Source organism: Mustela nigripes, chromosome 1, assembly GCF_022355385.1.
Source record: "Mustela nigripes isolate SB6536 chromosome 1, MUSNIG.SB6536, whole genome shotgun sequence".
In the NCBI taxonomy this organism is placed as follows: domain Eukaryota; kingdom Metazoa; phylum Chordata; class Mammalia; order Carnivora; family Mustelidae; genus Mustela; species Mustela nigripes.
Window position 1 is genome coordinate 47,098,700 of NC_081557.1, and position 19,332 is coordinate 47,118,031.

A 19,332-nucleotide genomic window follows, 5' to 3' on the forward strand; every position below is an offset into this window, starting at 1 on the left:
TAGTATATTATCTTTAGGATGCATTTTGTGGTATCACTTTGCCTCAAGGCAGAATGAATTACTTATTCCTCTAGAGTAACATTCTCTTTTTATTTATACATCTAGAATAGTGTTAATTCCATTGCAAGATCATAAGTTGTTTGAAAATGTGCCTCTCCAATTTAAATCAGCTAGTGGGAGATAGACCATTGCTTTCATCATTATATTCCTGTTACCATCCCCTATATTTGCAGTGTGGGAAATCAACAGGTTTTTTTTTTTTTTAATTAAATCTAAAAGTTGTAAAATGGTGAGGGATTCTGGAAATAAATCAGGATCTCAACACATTATAGCTTTGTGCATTTAATTCATGCTGTGTGGCCTCAAATTATTCAGGTAACTATTAGAAGAATCTCAGGGAGCTCTTTTAGTTCTATAAAATGAAGGGGTGTGTGTGTGTGTGTGTGTGTGTGTGTGTGTTGGTTTTTTTTTTTTTTTTAATGAAATACTTATGCTACTATTTTAGGGGAAACCTCTATGTGCCTCCCTCATTTCTTGATAGTAATTCTCTCTTATATAAAAACAATATTCCAGTCCCACCGTAAGAGCATTCTACAGATCTTGTGCAGGACTGTCTTGAGTTAACTCTCTCCTCTGATTACAGAAAGTCAGTAGTATGGTTGCAGGGTAAGGTAGGTCTAGTTTCAAATGTTGGCTCTGCTACCAGCCAGCTGAGGTTCTCCAAAGAAGCATTTTATACCAGGCTCTGCTTCTGTAAAATTAAGTTCACCAACAGCATTAACTGTAAGGATTAAGTGAGATAGCATTTGTGAAGCATTTCACCTGCTATCTAGTATGGGAAACATTTAACAATGGTAAGTGGGAATGAGGTTGGTAAGCGGGGATGGGGTGGTGAGTGGTAGCAGCTGTGACAGCTCTACTTAGACAATGATTTAGAAATGTAGCACAACTAACCAGAAAACTCACAACAGCAAGGACATGACAACAACCTGCTCCAAGCATCAGGGTATGCGGTCCATGGGTCAACTAAACCCCATCAGTTAGAATATAATTTACCCGAATAGAGACTTCAGGGAAAATCTTTTCGTAGTTTTCCTGAGACACCCAGGAGAGTTTTTTTTGCAATTAATTAGATCTTCCTCATTTTGAAGGAAACCAGTGTGTGTAAAGTTTGATGTCTTCCCGGAATACAGCACTTTTACTTACAAAGAATGGAGCTTGTTCTTTCCCACCCTGTTTGCAAGAAAAGGGCTTGAGGAGCTTTGGAGGCTTTCTCCTTAGGGATAGATAGCATATATAAGGATCCATGACTCAGGCCTCATGAAATCTCCTAATCAGAAAACCCCTGGAAGACTTTCTTTGGCTCCTAGAGTATAAAGTTTCCCAAGGGTTCATTCTACCTCATGACTTCCCTCCCTTTCTACTTTACGACACCTACTTTTCTCGTGTCCATGCAAGGACTAGTATTATAGTGCCTTGACCTTGTATTATGGTAAAATTTTGCTAGAGGTAAGCTTGTGAGTAAAAACTCCAAAACAAAACACCTGCTATATGTACAAGCTCATTTCTCTCCCTACCTTACCTCCACACCCAGCAGATGAATGTATCTTCCTCCAATATCAATTGGGTGGATTTTGTATATATTTTTTTTAATTTTTAAAGATTTTATTTATTTATTTGACAGAGAGAGAGATCACAAGTAGGCAGAGAGGCAGGCAAAGAGAGAGGGGGAAACAGGCTCCCTGCTGAGCAGAGAGCCCAACATGGGGCTCCACCCCAGTACCCTGAGACCATGACCTGGGCCAAAGGCAAAGGCTCAACCCCCTGAACTACCCAGGATCCCCAATTTTGTACATTTTTAAGAGACTTCTTCATCCATGGTGGGAAAAAAGCTTCATTGAAACCTTCATAGAACACTTGAAGTAACCATCACATTCCAGGGCTTTGTACTGATAATACAGAAAAATACCACAGAGTCACTTTCCCCAGGGCTCACAAGTCAGTGAGGAAAGAGGCATCAAAATCACTGATTACAATAGGGCATAATTACTATGAGACCACAGAAGAAAGAGCATGCATTTATCCAGGTCATCACCTGGTCTGTCTGGATACATGGGAGAAGAGAGCACAGGAAAACCAGGAGTAATTCATAATATGGTTGGCACATGTGGAGAACAAGTGGGAGAGCAAGTAGAAAGTACAGCTAAACAGGGAGGCAGAATCTATACCACAGAAGATTTTACAGGCATTCTCAAGCCTTTGAATCTAAACAACATAAAAGACATTGCACAGTAGGGAATTTAATCTTTCTCCTTCCCTAGAAAAATTCATTTCTACATCCTTGAGAAGCAACTGAAGATTTCAGGCATCTTGTTGGAGGTTACATAATGTAATGTCGTTCCCTGCTTGATACAATATCAACCTGAATGATACAAATCTTAAATTTTGCATCTAAGCCACAATACATCAGTTTTAGTGAAATATCAATTAGGAACATTCTCAAACAGAACCTCAATGTGCTCATGTGGTTTTGGCAGAACACTCAGTCACTCAATCTTTCAAATTCTTCATCAGATGAGCCAGATTATTATTTTCAACATTGGCTCAGACAGTTATGAACAAGCATTGTTTCATTAGTCTATAAACTAAAGAAAAAGCTTTGATAATATATAGAGTTCTGTATTTGATGATGCTGAATTCACAGGAAAACAGAGCTTAAAAGGAATGAAAAGTATTGTCTGTAAGATTAAAAAAGAAAAAAGTAGACTTTAGGTATTTTTCTGTGAATTATATCACTTTAATAAAGAAGGGAAAGAAATATACTTTCAATTTTATTAGTGATAGTAGTAGTATAACTACTGCATGCAAAGTGATATGTAATTTCTTATTGAAGCATAAGTCAACATTGCTGCTTTATAAAAACATTTTCTAATACATTTATTTTTAAAATTTGAAAATACAATTTCCCAATTTACATTCTCACAAAGAGTGAATGGGGTGGAAGGGTCCTTTCTTTCCAACAAAAGCATGGGGTGGAGGAGTCCTTTCTTTCCAACAAGAAACATTTGTTTCTTGTTTGTTTGTTTGTTTCAATTTATTTTTTTAAATAAACATATAATGTATTTTTATCCCCAGGGGTACAGGTCTGTGAATCGCCAGGTTTACACATTTCACAGCACTCATCATAGCACATACCCTCCTGAGTGTCCATATCCCCACCACCCTCTCCCCTCCCCCCTTTTCCCAGCAACACTCAGTCTGATTTTTGAGATTGAGTCTTTTATGGTTTGGCTCCCTCCCAATCCCATTGCTTTTCATTTTTTCTTTTCCTACCCCCAAACCCCCCACATTGCATCTCCACTTCCTCATATCAGGGAGATCATATGATAGTTGTCTTTCTCCGATTGACTTATTTCACTAAGCATAATACCCTATACTTCCATCCATGTCATCGCAAATGGCAAGATTTCATTCCTTTTGGTGGCTGCATATTCCATTATGTATATATACCACATCTTCTTTATCCATTCATCTGTTGATGGACATCTAGGTTCTTTCCATAGTTTGGCTATTGTGGACATTGCTGCTATAAACATTCAGGTGCACATGCCCCTTGGAGCACCACATTTGTATCTTTAGAATATATACCCAGTAGTGCAATCGCTGGATCATAGAGTAACTCTATTTTTTTCAGTTTTCTGAGGAACATCCACACTGTTTTCCAGAGTGGTTGGACCAGCTTACATTCCCACCAACAGTGTAGGAGGGTTCCCCTCTCTCCCCATCCTTGCCAGTATCTGTCATTTCTTGATTTGTTAATTTTAGCCATTCTGACTGGTGTGAGGTGGTATCACATCATGGTTTTGATTTGTATTTCCCTGATGCCAAGTGATGTGGAGCATTTTTTCATGTGTCTGTTGGACATCTGGATGTCTTCTTTGCAGAAAAGTCTGTTCATGTCCTCTGCCCATTTCTTGATTAGATTATTTGTTCTTTGGGTGTTGAGTTTGCTAATCTCTTTATAGATTTTGGATACTAGCCCTTTATCTGATATGTCGTTTGCAAATATCTTCTCCCATTCTGTCAGTTGTCTTTTGGTTTTGTTAACCATTTCCCTTGCTGTGCAAAAGCTTTTGATCTTGATGAAATCCCAATAGTTTATTTTTGCCCTTACTTCCTTTGTCTTTGGTGATGTTCCTAGGAAGAAGTTGCTGCAGCTGAGGTCAAAGAGGTTGCTGCCTGTGTTCTCAAGGATTTTGATGGAGTCCTTTCTCACATTGAGGTCCTTCATCCATTTTGAGTCTATTTTTATGTGTGGTGTAAGGAAATAGTCCAATTTAGTTTTTCTGCATGTGGCAGTCCAATTTTCCCTGCACCATTTGTTGAAAAGGCTGTCTTTTTTCCATTGGACATTCTCTCCTGCTTTGTCAAAGACTAGTTGACCATAGAGTTGAGGATCTATTTCTGGAATCTCTATTCTGTTCCATTGATCTAGGTGTCTGTTTTTGTACCAGTACTTATACTGTCTTGATGATGACAGCTTTCTTTTTTGTTGTTGTTGTTGTTTTAGAGATTTATTTACTATAGATTCATGACTTTACTTTTTTTTTTTAATTTTTTATTTTTTATAAACATATATTTTTATCCCCAGGGGTACAGGTCTGTGAATCACCAGGTTTACACACTTCACAGCACTCACCAAATCACATACCCTCCCCAATGTCCATAATCCCACCCCCTTCTCCCAAACCCCCTCCCCCCGGCAACCCTCAGTTTGTTTTGTGAGATTAAGAGTCACTTATGGTTTGTCTCCCTCCCAATCCCATCTTGTTTCATTTATTCTTCTTCTACCCACTTAAGCCTCCATGTTGTATCACCACTTCCTCATATCAGGGAGATCATATGATAGTTGTCTTTCTCCGCTTGACTTATTTCGCTAAGCATGATACGCTCTAGTTCCATCCATGTTGTTGCAAATGGCAAGATTTCATTTCTTTTTATGGCTGCATAGTATTCCATTGTGTATATATACCACATCTTCTTGATCCATTCATCTGTTGATGGACATCTAGGTTCTTTCCATAGTTTGGCTATTGTGGACATTGCTGCTATAAACATTCGGGTGCATGTGCCCCTTTGGATCACTACATTTGTATCTTTAGGGTAAATACCCAATAGTGCAATTGCTGGGTCATAGGGCAGTTCTATTTTCAACATTTTGAGGAACCTCCATGCTGTTTTCCAGAGTGGCTGCACCAGCTTGCATTCCCACCAACAGTGTAGGAGGGTTCCCCTTTCTCCGCATCCTCGCCAGCATCTGTCATTTCCTGACTTGTTGATTTTAGCCATTCTGACTGGTGTGAGGTGAGCTAGAACTCAACCACAAAAGGAAGTTTGGAAAGAACCCAAATACATGGAGACTAAACAGTATCCTTCTAAAGAATGAATGGGTCAACCGGGAAATTAAAGAAGAATTGAAAAAAATCATGGAAACAAATGATAATGAAAATACAACGGTTCAAAATCTGTGGGACACAACAAAGGCAGTCCTGAGAGGAAAATATTGAGATATGTGCCCTCTATCCCTACACTTTGAAGAGTTTTAATCAGGAAGGGATGCTGTACTTTGTCAAATGCTTTTTCAGCATCTATTGAGAGTATCAAATGGTTCTTATTCTTTCTTTTATTAATGTATTGTATCACATTGATTGATTTGCAGATGTTGAACCAACCTTGCAGCCCTGGAATAAATCCCACTTGGTCATGGTGAATAATCCTTTTAATGTACTGTTGGCTAGTATTTTGGTGAGAATTTTCGTATTGGTGTTCATCAGAGATATTGGTCTGTAATTCTCTTTTTTGATGGGATCCTTGTCCGGTTTTGGGTTCAAGGTGATGCTGGCCTCATAAAATGAGTTTGGAAGTTTTCCTTCCATTTCTATTTTTTGTTACAGTTTCAGAAGAATAGGAATTAATTCTTCTTTAAATGTTTGGTACAGTTCCCCTGGGAAGCCGTCTGGCCCTGTACTTTTGTTTGTTTGGAGATTTTTGATTACTGTTTCAATCTTCTTACTGGTTATGGGTCTGTTCAGGTTTTCTATTTCTTCCTGGTTCAGTTGTGGTAGTTTATATGTCTCTAGAAACGTATCCATTTCTTCCAGATTGTCGAATTTGTTGACATAGAGTTGCTTTCTTTATTCTTATAATTGTATTTCTTTGGTGTTGGTTGTGATCTCTCCTCTTTCATTCATGATTTTATTTATTTGGGTCCTTTCTCTTTTCTTTTTGATAAATCTGGCCAGGGGTTTATCAATCTTTTTTTTTAAGACTTTATTTATTTGACAGACAGAGTTCACAAGTAGGCAGAGAGGCAGGCAGAGAGAGAGGAAGGGAAGCAGGCTCCCCGCTGAGCAGAGAGCCCGATGCGGGTCTTGATCCCAGGACCCTGAGATCATGACCTGAGCCAAAAGCAGAGGCTTTAACCCACTGAGCCACCCAGGCACCCCATATCAATCTTATTAATTCTTTCAAAGAACCAGCTCCTGGTTTCGTTGATTTGTTCTACTGTTCTTTTAGTTTCTATTTCATTGTTTTCTGCTCTGATCTTTATGATTTCTCTTCTCCTGCTGGCTTTAGGCTTTCTTTTTTGTTCTTCAGCTCCTTTAGGTGTAGGGTTAGGTTGTATATTTTAGACCTTTCTTGTTTCTTGAGAAAGGCTTGTACCGCTATATATTTTCCTTTCAGGACTGTCTTTGTTGTGTCCCACAGATTTTGAACCGTTGTGTTTTCATTATCATTTGTTTCCATGAATTTTTTCAATTCTTTAATTTCCTGGTTGACCCATTCATTTTTTAGAAGGATGCTGTTTAGTCTCCATGTATTTGGGTTCTTTCCAAATTTCCTCTTGTGATTGAGTTCTAGCTTCAGAGCATTGTGGTCTGAAAATATACAGGGAATGATCCCAATCTTTTGATACCAGTTGAGGCCTCATTTATGACCCAGTATGTGGTGTATTCTGGAGAATGTTCCATGTGCACTAGAAAAGAATGTATATTCTGTTGCTTTGGGATGGAATGTTCTGAATATATCTGTGGTGTCCATCTGGTCCAGTGTGTCATTTAAGGCCTTTATTTCCTTGTTGATCTTTTGCTTAGATGGTCTGTCCATTTCATGAGGGGAGTGTTCAAGTCCCCTACTATTATTGTATTATTGTCAGTGTATTTCTTTGATTTTGTTATTAATTGGTTTATGTAGTTGGCTGTTCCCATGTTAGGGGCATAGATATTTAAAACTGTTAGATCTTCTTGTTGGACAGACCCTTTGAGTATGATATAGTGTCCCTCCTCATCTCTTATTATAGTCTTTGGCTTAAGATCTAATTGATCTGATATAAGGATTGCCACCCTTGCTTTCTTCTGATGTCCATTAGCATGGTAAATTGTTTTCCAGCCCCTCACTTTAAATCTGGAGGTGTCTTCGGGTCTAAAATGAGTTTCTTGTAGGCAGCATATTGATGTTGTTTTTTTTTTTCCATTCTGATACCCTGTGTCTTTTGATTGGGACATTGAGCCCTTTAACATTCAGGGTAACTATTGAGATATATGAGTTTAGTGCCATTGTATTGCCTGTAAGGTGACTATTACTGTATATTGTCTCTGTTCCTTTCTGATCTACCACTTGTAGGCTCTCTCTTTGCTTAGAGGACCCCTTTCAATATTTCCTGTAGAGCTGGTTTGGTGTTTGCAAATTCTTTCAGTTTTTGTTTGTCCTGGAAGCTTTTTATCTCTCCTTCTACTTTCAATGATAGCCTAGTTAGATATAGTATACTTGGCTGCATGTTTTTCTCATTTAGTGCTCTGAATATATCATGCCAGTTCTTTCTGGCCTGCCAGGCCTCTGTGGATAGGTCTGCTGCCAATCTAATGTTTTTACCCTTGTATGTTACAGACTTCTTTTCCCGGGCTGCTTTCAGGATTTTCTCTTTGTAGCTAAGACTTGTAAATTTTACTATCAGGTGACGAGGTGTGAACCTATTTTTATTGATTTTGAGGGGCGTTCTTAGGATCTCCTGTATTTCGATGCTTGTTCCCTTTGCCATATTAGGGAAATTCTCTACAATAATTCTCTCCTATATACCTCTCAATATACCTCCCCTCTCTCTTTCTTCTTATTCTGGAATCCCAATTATTCTAATGCTGTGTCGTCTTATGGCGTCACTTATCTCTTGAATTCTCTTCTCATGGTCCAGTATTTGTTTGTCTCTCTTTTGCTCAGCTTCTTTATTCTCTGTCATTTGGTCTTCTATGTCACTAATTCTTTCTTCTGCCTCATTTATCCTAGCAGAAAGAGCTTCCATTTATTATTGCACCTCATTAATAGCTTTTTTTATTTCAACTTGGTTAGATTTTAGTTCTTTTATTTCTCCAGAAAGGGCTTTTATCTCTCTGGAGAGGGTTTCTCTAATATCTTCTATGCCTTTTTCAAGCTCGGCTAGAACCTCAGGAATTGTCATTCTGAACTCTAGATCTGTCATATTACCAATGTCTGTATTGATTAGGTCCCCAGCCTTCGGTACTGCCTCTTGTTTTTTGTTTTTTTTTGTTTTTTTTTGTTTTTTTTTTTTTTTTTTTGTGGTGAATTTTTCCGCCTTGTCATTTTGTCCAGATAAGATTTGCTTTCTCCTCCTCTGGAATTCCGCTGTTCTCCTTGATGAGTGAAGTTGCTCTGGGCTGGGTTTCTTGTTGATCTTCTGGGGGAGGGGCCTGTAGTAGTGATTCTCAAGTGTCTTTGCCCCAGCAGAATTGCACCGCCCTTAACAGGGGCTGAGCGAAATAATCCGCTCGGGTTCGCTTTCAGGAGCTTTTGTTCCGAGCGCTTTGCATAGAGTTATGGAGGATGGGAAGGAAGATGGCAGCCTCCCAATCTCCGGCCCGGAGGAGCCAAGAGCTCAAGGTCCTGCTCCTCAGTGTGCCCTCAGAGAAAAGAGCCCAACCACCCCCGTCTCCCGGGCCTCTGGTTGTGCATGGAGGAAAGCGCTCAATCACTCACACTTGGAGAAAAGCGCCCGGTCGCTTCCCTCCCTGTGGCCTCCGTCCACGCTCTGAGCTCACCCAGCCTACAACCAGTTCAAGGTAACCCCAAGTTGAGAGCTCAATCCTCAACTCTGTCTCTGTAGCCGGCTTCCCCGCTCTAATACCTCCGAGCTCTATGACACTCAGACACCCCCAGTCTTTCTGTGGCCCCAGGGGATCTGGGGTTATGCTGAACCCGTGTGGGCTTCCCCCTGGTTTAGCCTCTGAAGCAATATCCCTCCATGGAGCAGACTTTTAAAAGTTCTGATTTTGTGCTCCGTTGCTCTGCCGCTTGCTGGGAGCCAGCCCCTCCCCCCACGGTCTATCTTCCCATCACTTTGGATTCACTTCTCCACCAGTCATACCTTTCAGAAAGTGATTGAATTTCTGTTTCTAGAATTGTTGCTCTTCTTCTCTTCGATTTCCTGTTGGATTTGTAGGTGTTTGCAATGGTTAGATAAGCTATCTAGCTTATCTCCTGCTACCTGATGTCATCTCAGCATGCTACTTCTCTGCCATCTTGACTCCTCTTTCTATTTTTTTTTTTATTTTAGCCATTCTAACAAGTATGAGGTGATCTCTCTTTGTGATTTTTTCTTTTTTTCTTTTAATTTAATTTTATTTTTTCAGTGTTCCAAGATTATTTGTTTATGCACCACACCCAGTGCTCCATGCAATATGTGCCCTCCTTAATACTCACCACCAGGCTCACCCAACCCCCCACCCTCCTCTCTTCCAAAACACTCAGTTTGTTTCTTAGAGTCCACAGTCTCTCATGTTTCATCTCCCCCTCTGATTTCCTTCAACTCACTTCTTGCCTTCTCCCAATGTCCTCCATGTTATTCCTTATGCTCCACAAATAAGTAAAACTATATGATAATTGACTTTCTCTGTTTGATTTATTTCACTCAGCATAATCTCCTCCAGTCCCATCCATGTTGGTACAAAGTTGGGTATTCATCCTTTCTGATAGAGGCATAATACTCCATTGTATATATGGACCATACCTTCTTTATCCATTTGTCTATTGAAGGGCATCTTGGCTCTTTCCACATTTTGGCAATTGTGGCCATTGTTGCTATGAACACTGGGGTACAGATGGCTCTTATTTTTACTGCATCTATATCTCTGGGGTAAATATCCATAGTGCAATTGCAGGATCATAGGGTAGCTCTACTTTTAATTTCTTAAGGAATCTCCACACTGTTTTCCAAAGTGGCTGCACCAACTTGCACTCCCACCAACAGTGTAAGAGGGTTCCCCTTTCTCCACATCCTCTCCAACACTTGTTGTTTCTTGTCTTGTTAATTTTGGCCATTCTAACTGGTATAAGGTGGTATCTCAATGAGGGTTTGATTTGAATTTCCCTGATGTAATGATTCTTATTTGCATTTCTCTTATAATGAGTGATGTTGAATATCTTTTCATGTGTCTGTTGGTTATCTGTATGTCTTCTTTGGGGAAATGTCTATTCGGGTCCTCCACCCATTTCTTAACCAGATTGTCTGGAAAAAAAGTATTGAGGTTCCTCAAAAAGTTAGAAATAGAAATAACATGATCCAATAACTCCATTATTGGGATCTACCCAGAAAAAAATGAAACACTAACTCAAAAATATACATGCACCCCTATGTTTACTGCAGCATTATATACAATAGCCAAGGTATGGAAACAACCTAAGTGTCCATAAATAAATGAATGGATAAGGAAAATATGATATGTACACACACTAAAATATTACACAGCCTTAAAAATGGATGATATCATGCCATTTGAGACAACATAGATGGAACTAGAGAGTTTTCTGCTAAGTGACATAAGTCAGACTGAGAAAGGTAAATACCATATGATTCCACTCATAATGTAATTTTTTTTTAATTAATAAACCAACAAAAATAAAATTAGATCTATAAATACAGAGAACAAATTGATGGTTGACAGAGGGAAGCTGAAGTGGGGAGTTGGACTAATGGGTGAAGGGGAGAGGTAAATACAGACTTCCAGTTATGGAATGAGTAGGTCAGAGGAATAAAAGGCACAGCATAAGGAATACAATCAGTGATATTGCAATGGCAATGTAACAGGAGAGATGGTAGCTTTATTGTGGTAAACATAGGATGATGTATAAACTTGTCAAATCACTAAGTTGTAGACCTGAAACTAATGTAATATTGTGTGCCAACTACACTCAGAGAAAAAATATGGTTTCTCACCTTCAAAGTTCTTCATTTTCAAGACTTCCTGAGAATCCATGAAATTTGAATTTCTTGTTTATAGTTTTATTGCTTAGAATTGAATGTATATTATACCTCCTCTATTAAACAATACATTTCTAGGAGCTCTATTTTTCTCTTCATGCTAACAACCTTTAACCTGATATTCCCTTTAATTCAGGTTCTTTCTCCAAAAGAGAGAGATCCCATTCATGATTCCTCTTAGTATCTGCTTCAATATTTTATCCAGGCTCATTCAAAAGAAACAACTGGCTAAACATTGCTTCAGTTTAGATATGTTTAGTCAGACTATTACTCCTTAAAAAGAGAGACTATGTTTTCATTTTTCACTCTTTTAACACCAGTACCTCCCATAGTGCTTGCCAAATTATGTAAACCTAAATTATGTAATGCCTAAATTATGTAAGAAGAATATTTGAAAGTTATGTAAAAATCAAGTTAATTCATTAAGCATGTATTAAATTAGCTATTATTAAATATTACACTTGGGTCTGAGCATGATATATCAATCCCAAAGTACACTGACTATTTTCAAAAAATTTTAAGTCAGTAAGGAAAGATGAACCTGATTGCCTATAAGACAATGATTAATTTTTTAAAAAAAGACAATGATTTATTAATGGTAACTACAAGTAAAAAAAAATGGTAACTACAAGAAAAAAGCAACTAGAAAGAGAAAAAATAGGTGAATATTTCATTCATGGAGAGCAAAATGATCATAGATAGAAGGCAAGGAATTTACAGTGGTTTTTTCCAAAAGACTAAACATCCCAGAGGAATGTTACTCTAACATGCATGAGAACCTGTAGGGAGCTTGTTAAAATGCAAATTCGTGGGCTCCACCTAAAGAGTTTCTGACTTAGTTCCAGGTTGGGGTTTAAGATATTAAGTGGTTCTGATGCACTGCTTTTGGACCACAGTCCAAAAGTTTTGATGAACAAAAACCGAAAGTGGATGTCATATTATAAATCAATAGTATAGAAGACAGATTTATAAAGACCGATGGGAATGAGGATGCAATGGAAGATGAAAAACAAAATTATTGTGTTTTGAAGTGGGTGTTAAATGGAAATCGATTATTTCAGTATCTGAAAAAATTTTAAAGCTCATTATTATGTATTTATAAAGAAAATATAAAGAAACTATAAAGAAAATATAAACAGGCCAATCTCCAAGTATCAAAAAGGAGGCACTCTGACATTTGGAACATGTCTATTCATACTTTCACAATGTATATGTGTGAATGGGCATGTGTGTACGTGTGTGTATATGCAGATGAAATCCAGACACAAATAGTGGTAAATATCCTCTATACTAATATATAATTTCTCTTAATAATGTATTATTTATATCTGTATCAGTATTTAGCTTGCTGCATGATAGTTTATATTTTATTTAACCAATACCTTAAAGTAATTATTTAAGCAGTTTCCAAATTTTCATTGCAATAAATAATATCTTGAACATCACAATACATCTTTGTCCACTTTCCCCCATTAGATACATATTTTGAAGCATAAATCACTATTACATAATTAACTTTTAATACATTTACAAAAGGGACCTGAATAACTCTTTTAAGAATGAGGAAAGTATACTTTTCATTTGATTTATTTTTGTTATCTATGCTTATTCATGTTCTGCAGTCATATATAGTCTATCTGCAGAAATAATAATCATTACCAATAAGTGATTAGAATTACTGTTAACTTAGGGCTTCCTACTGATTAAATGATATCAGACATCCCTTGAATTGCTACACCTTAGATGATGTAAGACTTTTTAAACTGTCAAGTCAATTTATGGCTTCATTTGTCCATTTTGTAGACATAATCCTATAGTAGTAGTAGACATAGTAGTAGTAGTAGTAGAAGACGACATAGTTACTGTAGTAGTGACTACTAGTACTATATTAGTAGTAGTAGTAGACATAGCAGACATAGTCACTATAGTAGTAGTAGACATAGTCACTATAGTCCTGTTCTGTGCCAGCTGAAGCATTTGTGACAATGCTAAAGGTACACAAGATACAGTCCCTATCTCAAAAAATCCACATTCTAGAACTTGGTAAAAAGTGAGTTATTACATCACCAGAATAGAATGAAAGCGTTTGTAAATAGGATTTTTAAATTCTAACAAATTGTCAAATATGAGTCAGGGAGACCATGAAAAGAAAAGACAAAATGAAAAATCCCTAAATGAGCTTCGAGGAGAATGTTTTGAGCATAGCTTTGCGAATTTGCTTGGTCTTCACACTGTAGATTATGGGATTCATCACAGGAGGGATGAGCAGATAAACATTGGCAATGAGAGTATGCACAAGGGGAGGGGCATGCTTCCCAAATCTGTGCACCAATGACAAGCTGATCATGGGGATGTAGAAGATGGCAACAGCACTTATGTGTGAAACACAAGTACCAAAGGCCTTTTTCCGCTCCTCTGGGGAGGCAATACTGAGCACAGAGTGGATGATCAGAACATAGGAGAGGAGGATCAAGACAAAGTCTATGCCAGCAGTCGAGATGACAATGGCCAAACCAAATGCACTGTTGATCTTGGTGTCTGTGCATGAAAGCTTCATCACATCAGGGTGGAAACAATATGAATGGTGCAGAACATGGCTATGGCAGAAGGACAGACGCTTTAGAAGTAGGAGTAAAGGCACTAGAGCCGTTGTCCCTCTAATAACAATGGCAAAGCCCACTTTGATGATCCGTGAACTAGTTAAGATTGTAGCATATCTCAGTGGGTTACAGATGGCAATGAAGCGGTCAAAGGCCATTGCTAGGAGTACTGAGGATTCCATGAATGTGAAACCATGGATAAAGAACATCTGGCCAATGCAGGCATCAAAGCTGATTTCTCGAGCATTGAACCAGAAAATACACAGCACAGTGACTAATGTGGAAAGGCACAGTCCTAGGTCTGTGAAGGATAGCATGGAGAGGAAATAGTACATGGGTTCATGGAGGCTTGACTCAGTGAGGATGACAAACAAGATCATGCCATTCCCAGAGATGGCAATGGCATAGAGACAACAAAAAGGGATGGAGAGCCAGGCATGGTAAGTTTCAAAACCAGGGATACCAGTAAGAAAGAATACTGCAGGGTGGAAAATGCTCTGATTGAAGGATGGCATGATGAGTGAAGGAAGCAATTTCCCTGGAAAAAAGGACCATACCCTGTAAAGTAGGCAAGAAAGATGTTTTCACTCTCTTCTACATATCATACAATTTAGGATCATTAGTAAGCCTTGTCTTGTCTTCAGTGGAAGTGCATACCCAGTTATCCTTTTCCTAGATTTAGAATTGATCTTGCATGAACTAGGAAAAGAGACAGAACATTAAATTGTATGAATACACCTGGGTTTTAGCAAGAGTAACATGTTAAATCTAGGCTTCAGTATATTTCCATATATACATATATAAAAGAGGAGGTTAGAGTAGATAACAGTAACATATTTTCAGCTTTATGATTCCAGGTACATGGAGAGACAGGACATTTCTATGTAACCCTGAGACAATACAAAAGGCAATTCAGCCTGCTTTTCTTCACTTCTCAGTTGCCCTTAAAAAGTCCATTAAGAGGACGCCTGGGTGGCTCAGTGGGTTAAGCTTCTGCCTTCGGCTCAGGTCATGATCCCAGGGTCCTGGGATTGAGCCCCACATCAGGCTCTCTGCTCAGTGGGGAGTCTGCTTCCCCCTCCTCACTCTCTGCCTACTTGTGATCTCTGCCAAATAAATAAATAAATCTTTTTTTTTATTTTTTTAGAAAAAGAAGTCCATTAAGATGGGACACCTGGGAAGTGCAGTTAGCTAAGCATCTGCCTTCAGCTCAGGCTGTGATCCCAGAGTCCTGGGATCAAGTCGTGTGTCATTGAGTAAGCAGCCTGCTTCTCCCACTGCCTGCCATTCCCCCTCTCTCTGACAAATAAAATACAAAAAAAAAAAAAAAAATCTCTTTAAAAAAGGAAGTCTATTAAGACTTATGAGTCCTTATGCACCCAATGAAAATAGGATCATAAAGATAGTATTAACATTTTCTAGAAAAACATCACTGATCAAATTAATGTACAACAGCTATTAATGAAAACTACTACAGAAGAACAAATTCAATCTGGCAAACAGACTGCAATGCGTGACAGTTGATAAAAGTACTTCATTATTTAGGTAGTAGCTATGAATCTGGTATTATTTAAGGGAAATTCTCCCTTAAGAAATATGACCCAAAGTTAACCTTACAAGAACAAAGGAACTAACCGCAGACTAACAGATAATAATTGGAGCAGAATTACCTGATTAAGATTCTTGATTTTCCATTATTGCCAAAGGATAAGGAAATGAATGGAAGGGTTAGGGGTGTGGTCCCTCAGAAACCCTCATGAGTCTGGATTCATCTACATTCAAGTGGGGGATGATGACTGTAAAGCATCTCCTCTCCTAGGATATGAGCATGTGACCCAGATCAAAACATCTGTAGGATTAAAGAAGTTCTGCTATACTGATTCTTGTCCTAAGTTTCCTGACACCCCGTTTTTTTTTATAAACATATATTTTTATCCCCAGGGGTACAGGTCTGTGAATCACCAGGTTTACACACTTCACAGCACTCACCAAATCACATACCCTCCCCAATGTCCATAATCCCACCCCCTTCTCCCAAACCCCCTCCCCCCAGCAACCCTCAGTTTGTATTGTGAGATTAAGAGTCACTTATGGTTTCTGACACCCCGTTTTTACCTACAGAAATAATGCTTGGTTTTTAAGGTGTATGTTCCTCTTTTATTCATGGATGTATGTATTCACTCAACAAATATTTAAATATCTACAAACTGTCGGTGTCTACAGTGGACAGAAGTAGAATTAGATCTGGTACTCCAAGAAGGTCTGTCCATAACTCTGGTGAAGAACATACCTAAGTGTAAGTCAACTTGGTGAGTTTCATTCTGTTGTATGAACAGGCACTGGCTTTGGCCAGAGTGGGAATAATTCATTATGTGAAGACAGCATTTGAAGAGAAGAAAAGAAACAAATGTTCAATACAGGAAGCCTCTTGAGAACTCAAACACACAAAAAAAATTAATGGTTAAAAATTTTGAATCGAGGGGCAATGTATAATAAAATAAAATCTGAGTTTCATGTCAATATTTGGACCTCAGTTGGAAGACAAACCTGACTTTTTCCTGTGACTTACATGTAAGAATTAGAATATGTACTTACCTTTGCTTTCCTATCAAAGGGACTCCTGCCTTGATAATAAGGCTTATGTGTTGTTACAGGAACAGTGAAAAGGAGGTCAGAGGAAGAACCCTAGAGAGTAGCAGTATTTGCAAAAAAGACAAGTGGCACCTAGTGATGAGACTGCAGAGGCATGCCACTAAGGTGAATATAACCTCAGGAAAGAAAAGTCTTGTGTTTTCAGACCTCTGATCTCAGAGCCAGGAAAAATGCCTGTCACAACAGTTTCTAAGAGTATCTGTTCAATGAATGAATTCATTGTATCTGTTAATAGTAATCGACCTTAAACAATTAACAGCAGGCATATATGGTGATTCCTGACAGACAGCCCCTTCAAATTATGAATAAAGTTCATAACAATATTGGCATATATTAATATAGGAGATCAGCTAACACTAATCTGGTATTCATCCTTGGTACTATGGATTTGCTCAAAGACAGACCTAGTGATAAAAATAAATTTTTCTATGTAAAGTTGTAAGGACCTTTAAATCATATCATCTTTGTTTTGAAGATGAGGAAGCAGGTTCTCAAGTTAATGATCTTTTTATTATAGTTAAATGAATTAAGAGAATGCAGTGGATTATCTAAGAATCCAAACTAGCCTTCTATGTAATAAAAATAATAATGTATCAAATGCCTACTGTGTAACAAACAATTTACTTCATTGTATCTCTTTCTTTGAATCTTCTATCCACTGCTTTGCATGCTTCTGATGGTCTCTTTATTCAAAGGGAAACAGAGTAGGACTATTCTACTGCAGGGAACTCCATTAGTAAATCTTGTGGGAAAAGAATATCTTTTTTAAAAAATTCTATGAGTATTAAGCCCCCTTGGGTCCTCTTGCACTAAAACTAATGAGCAAATATTAAATAAGCATTCATGGAAAGATATAGCTAAATGTCTCTTTCTCCCCAGTGGAGAAGTCTTCCAAGACAAGACAAGGGCTTGTATGACTTATACAACCTTGTAACCAGACTACCAAGAACATATAGACTGCCCCCACTACAAAGCTTTGCCTCCATCACTATCACCACATGCACTGGGTCTTTGAGCTCCTTTTTTACAGATGAAAAACTGAAGCTAAGATTAGAAAACCAAGGCTCAGCGGAATCATATTACTTTCTCACATTTATCCAACATGACAATGGTAAATCCAAGAATTAAACTCTGTTCTCTCTGACTCCAAATTCTGTGCTTTGCCACTACTTATTTAAAAGGAATTTAATTTTCAAAATATGTTGAATGAATTAATACATGCTCATAACTTCATAGCTTTAATGTATATTTTATTACATTGTTTTTAAATCTATATAATACATGAAATTTGTTGAATATGTACTACTACGTTCACCAATTTTCTCTGACCTGTTGGCTTCATAAATTATCTGAAAATTGTACAGTCCTTGATGTATTCAGAAAAGATTTCAATGCTCAAAAACACTGACCTCGGGCACCTGGGTGGCTCAGTGGGTTAAGCCGCTGCCTTCGGCTCAGGTCATGATCTCAGGGTCCTGGGATCGAGTCCCGCATCGGGCTCTCTGCTCAGCAGGGAGCCTGCTTCCTTCTCTCTCTCTCTCTGCCTGCCTCTCAGTGTACTTGTGATTTCTCTCTGTCAAATAAACAAATAAAATCTTAAAAAAAAAAAAAAATAAATTTAAAAAAAAAAAAAAAAAAAAAAAAAAAACACTGACCTCATGCAAAGAAGATATCTTGAGTCAGGAAAGGGAGGTCATTTTCTCCTATGCCCTGTTTTTTGAAGAGTCATCCCAAGCAACAGCAAAGAGTCTTTCAAAGCCAGAGAGAGATTATTTCAACCTCACAAACTTATGGGCAGAAAGATCCTTCTGTGCTAAGGCTAGAGAAATATTTCCTGATCAGCCCAGTCTCCTTAAACCATCACCAAAGAACTTCTCTTTTGCCAAGAAAACTCATAGAGAATGACTCAAGTATCAGCTCTCAGAAAAGCAGCCTTTATAAGGGGCCCAGAAGCTGCCTGGTAAGAGCCATTTTCCCAACAGAAAATCAAATTCCTAGGAGAGAACTCTTCACACCTGTGTCCCACTAACCCTTTGTACCCTGAAAAACAGACCATGAAGGGCAATTACTTTGCAGTCTAGCTTCACTCTTACTACAACAAAGAAAAATCCTAGAGATTCCAGGAGTCCAAGTCTCATTCAAGAGCTTTCTGACCCCTGAACAACTAGCTATAAAGTCAAAGCTTTGCACAGGGTTAAAGTAAGAGAGAAGCAGCATTTAATGGTTCACCCATGAGTTTGCTCACCAGGCATTTGCCAGGGTCACAGAAATCATAAGACGTTGAACTGGGTAGGAAGGAATTGCTGAATAACTATGTTCACTGAGGCTAGTGCAATAGTATTTGGTTCAAAGCCCGCACTGTTCCTGGGCATTCTGAATATTTGGGAAGTGTTGCTAACCTGTACACAGGCATACAAAATGACAATGTAAAAGGAAGTAATTCATCAAACAAGCATATGAAAAAATGCCCTGCATCATATGTCATCAGGGTAATGCAAATCAAACCCATAATTATTTTAGAATGGCCAAAATCGAGAACACTGACAACACTGCCAAATCCTGACAAGGAAGTGGAGCAGAAAGAACTCCCATTCATTGCTGGTGGAAATACAGAATGGTACAGACACCTTAGAAGACAGTTCGGCAATTTCCTATAAAACTGAACATATTCTTACCATACAATCCAGCAATTACATTCCTTGTATACCCAAAGGAGTTGAAAACATAGCTACACAAAAATTGCATGTGGAT

The 19,332-nt window shown here is 38.2% G+C and overlaps 1 protein-coding gene across 2 annotated transcripts; it reads right to left on the reverse strand.

Moving 5' to 3' along the window:
• Positions 1-13,499: 13,499 nt before the first annotated feature.
• On the reverse strand, positions 13,500-19,259 carry LOC132011769 (olfactory receptor 51F2-like). 2 transcript variants are annotated; one of them, XM_059390884.1, is made up of 3 exons: positions 19,247-19,259; positions 14,732-14,772; positions 13,500-14,414 (listed from the first exon to the last, which is right to left on the reverse strand). In XM_059390884.1, the coding sequence occupies exons 1-3, from the start codon at positions 19,257-19,259 to the stop codon at positions 13,500-13,502; spliced, it is 969 nt and encodes a 322-aa protein (XP_059246867.1). The 2 variants fall into 2 exon arrangements, with proteins under 2 accessions (XP_059246867.1, XP_059246877.1); XM_059390894.1 differs by lacking the exons at positions 14,732-14,772; positions 19,247-19,259 and having other exon boundaries at positions 13,500-14,444.
• Positions 19,260-19,332: the final 73 nt, after the last annotated feature.

Bases quoted from the DNA above. Each gene is read 5' to 3' on its own strand.
- LOC132011769 (XM_059390884.1), bottom strand. The intron at 14,415-14,731 runs ATATATGTATAT...AGCATTTTCCAC, and splicing joins CTACTCTAACCTCCTCTTTT to CCTGCAGTATTCTTTCTTAC.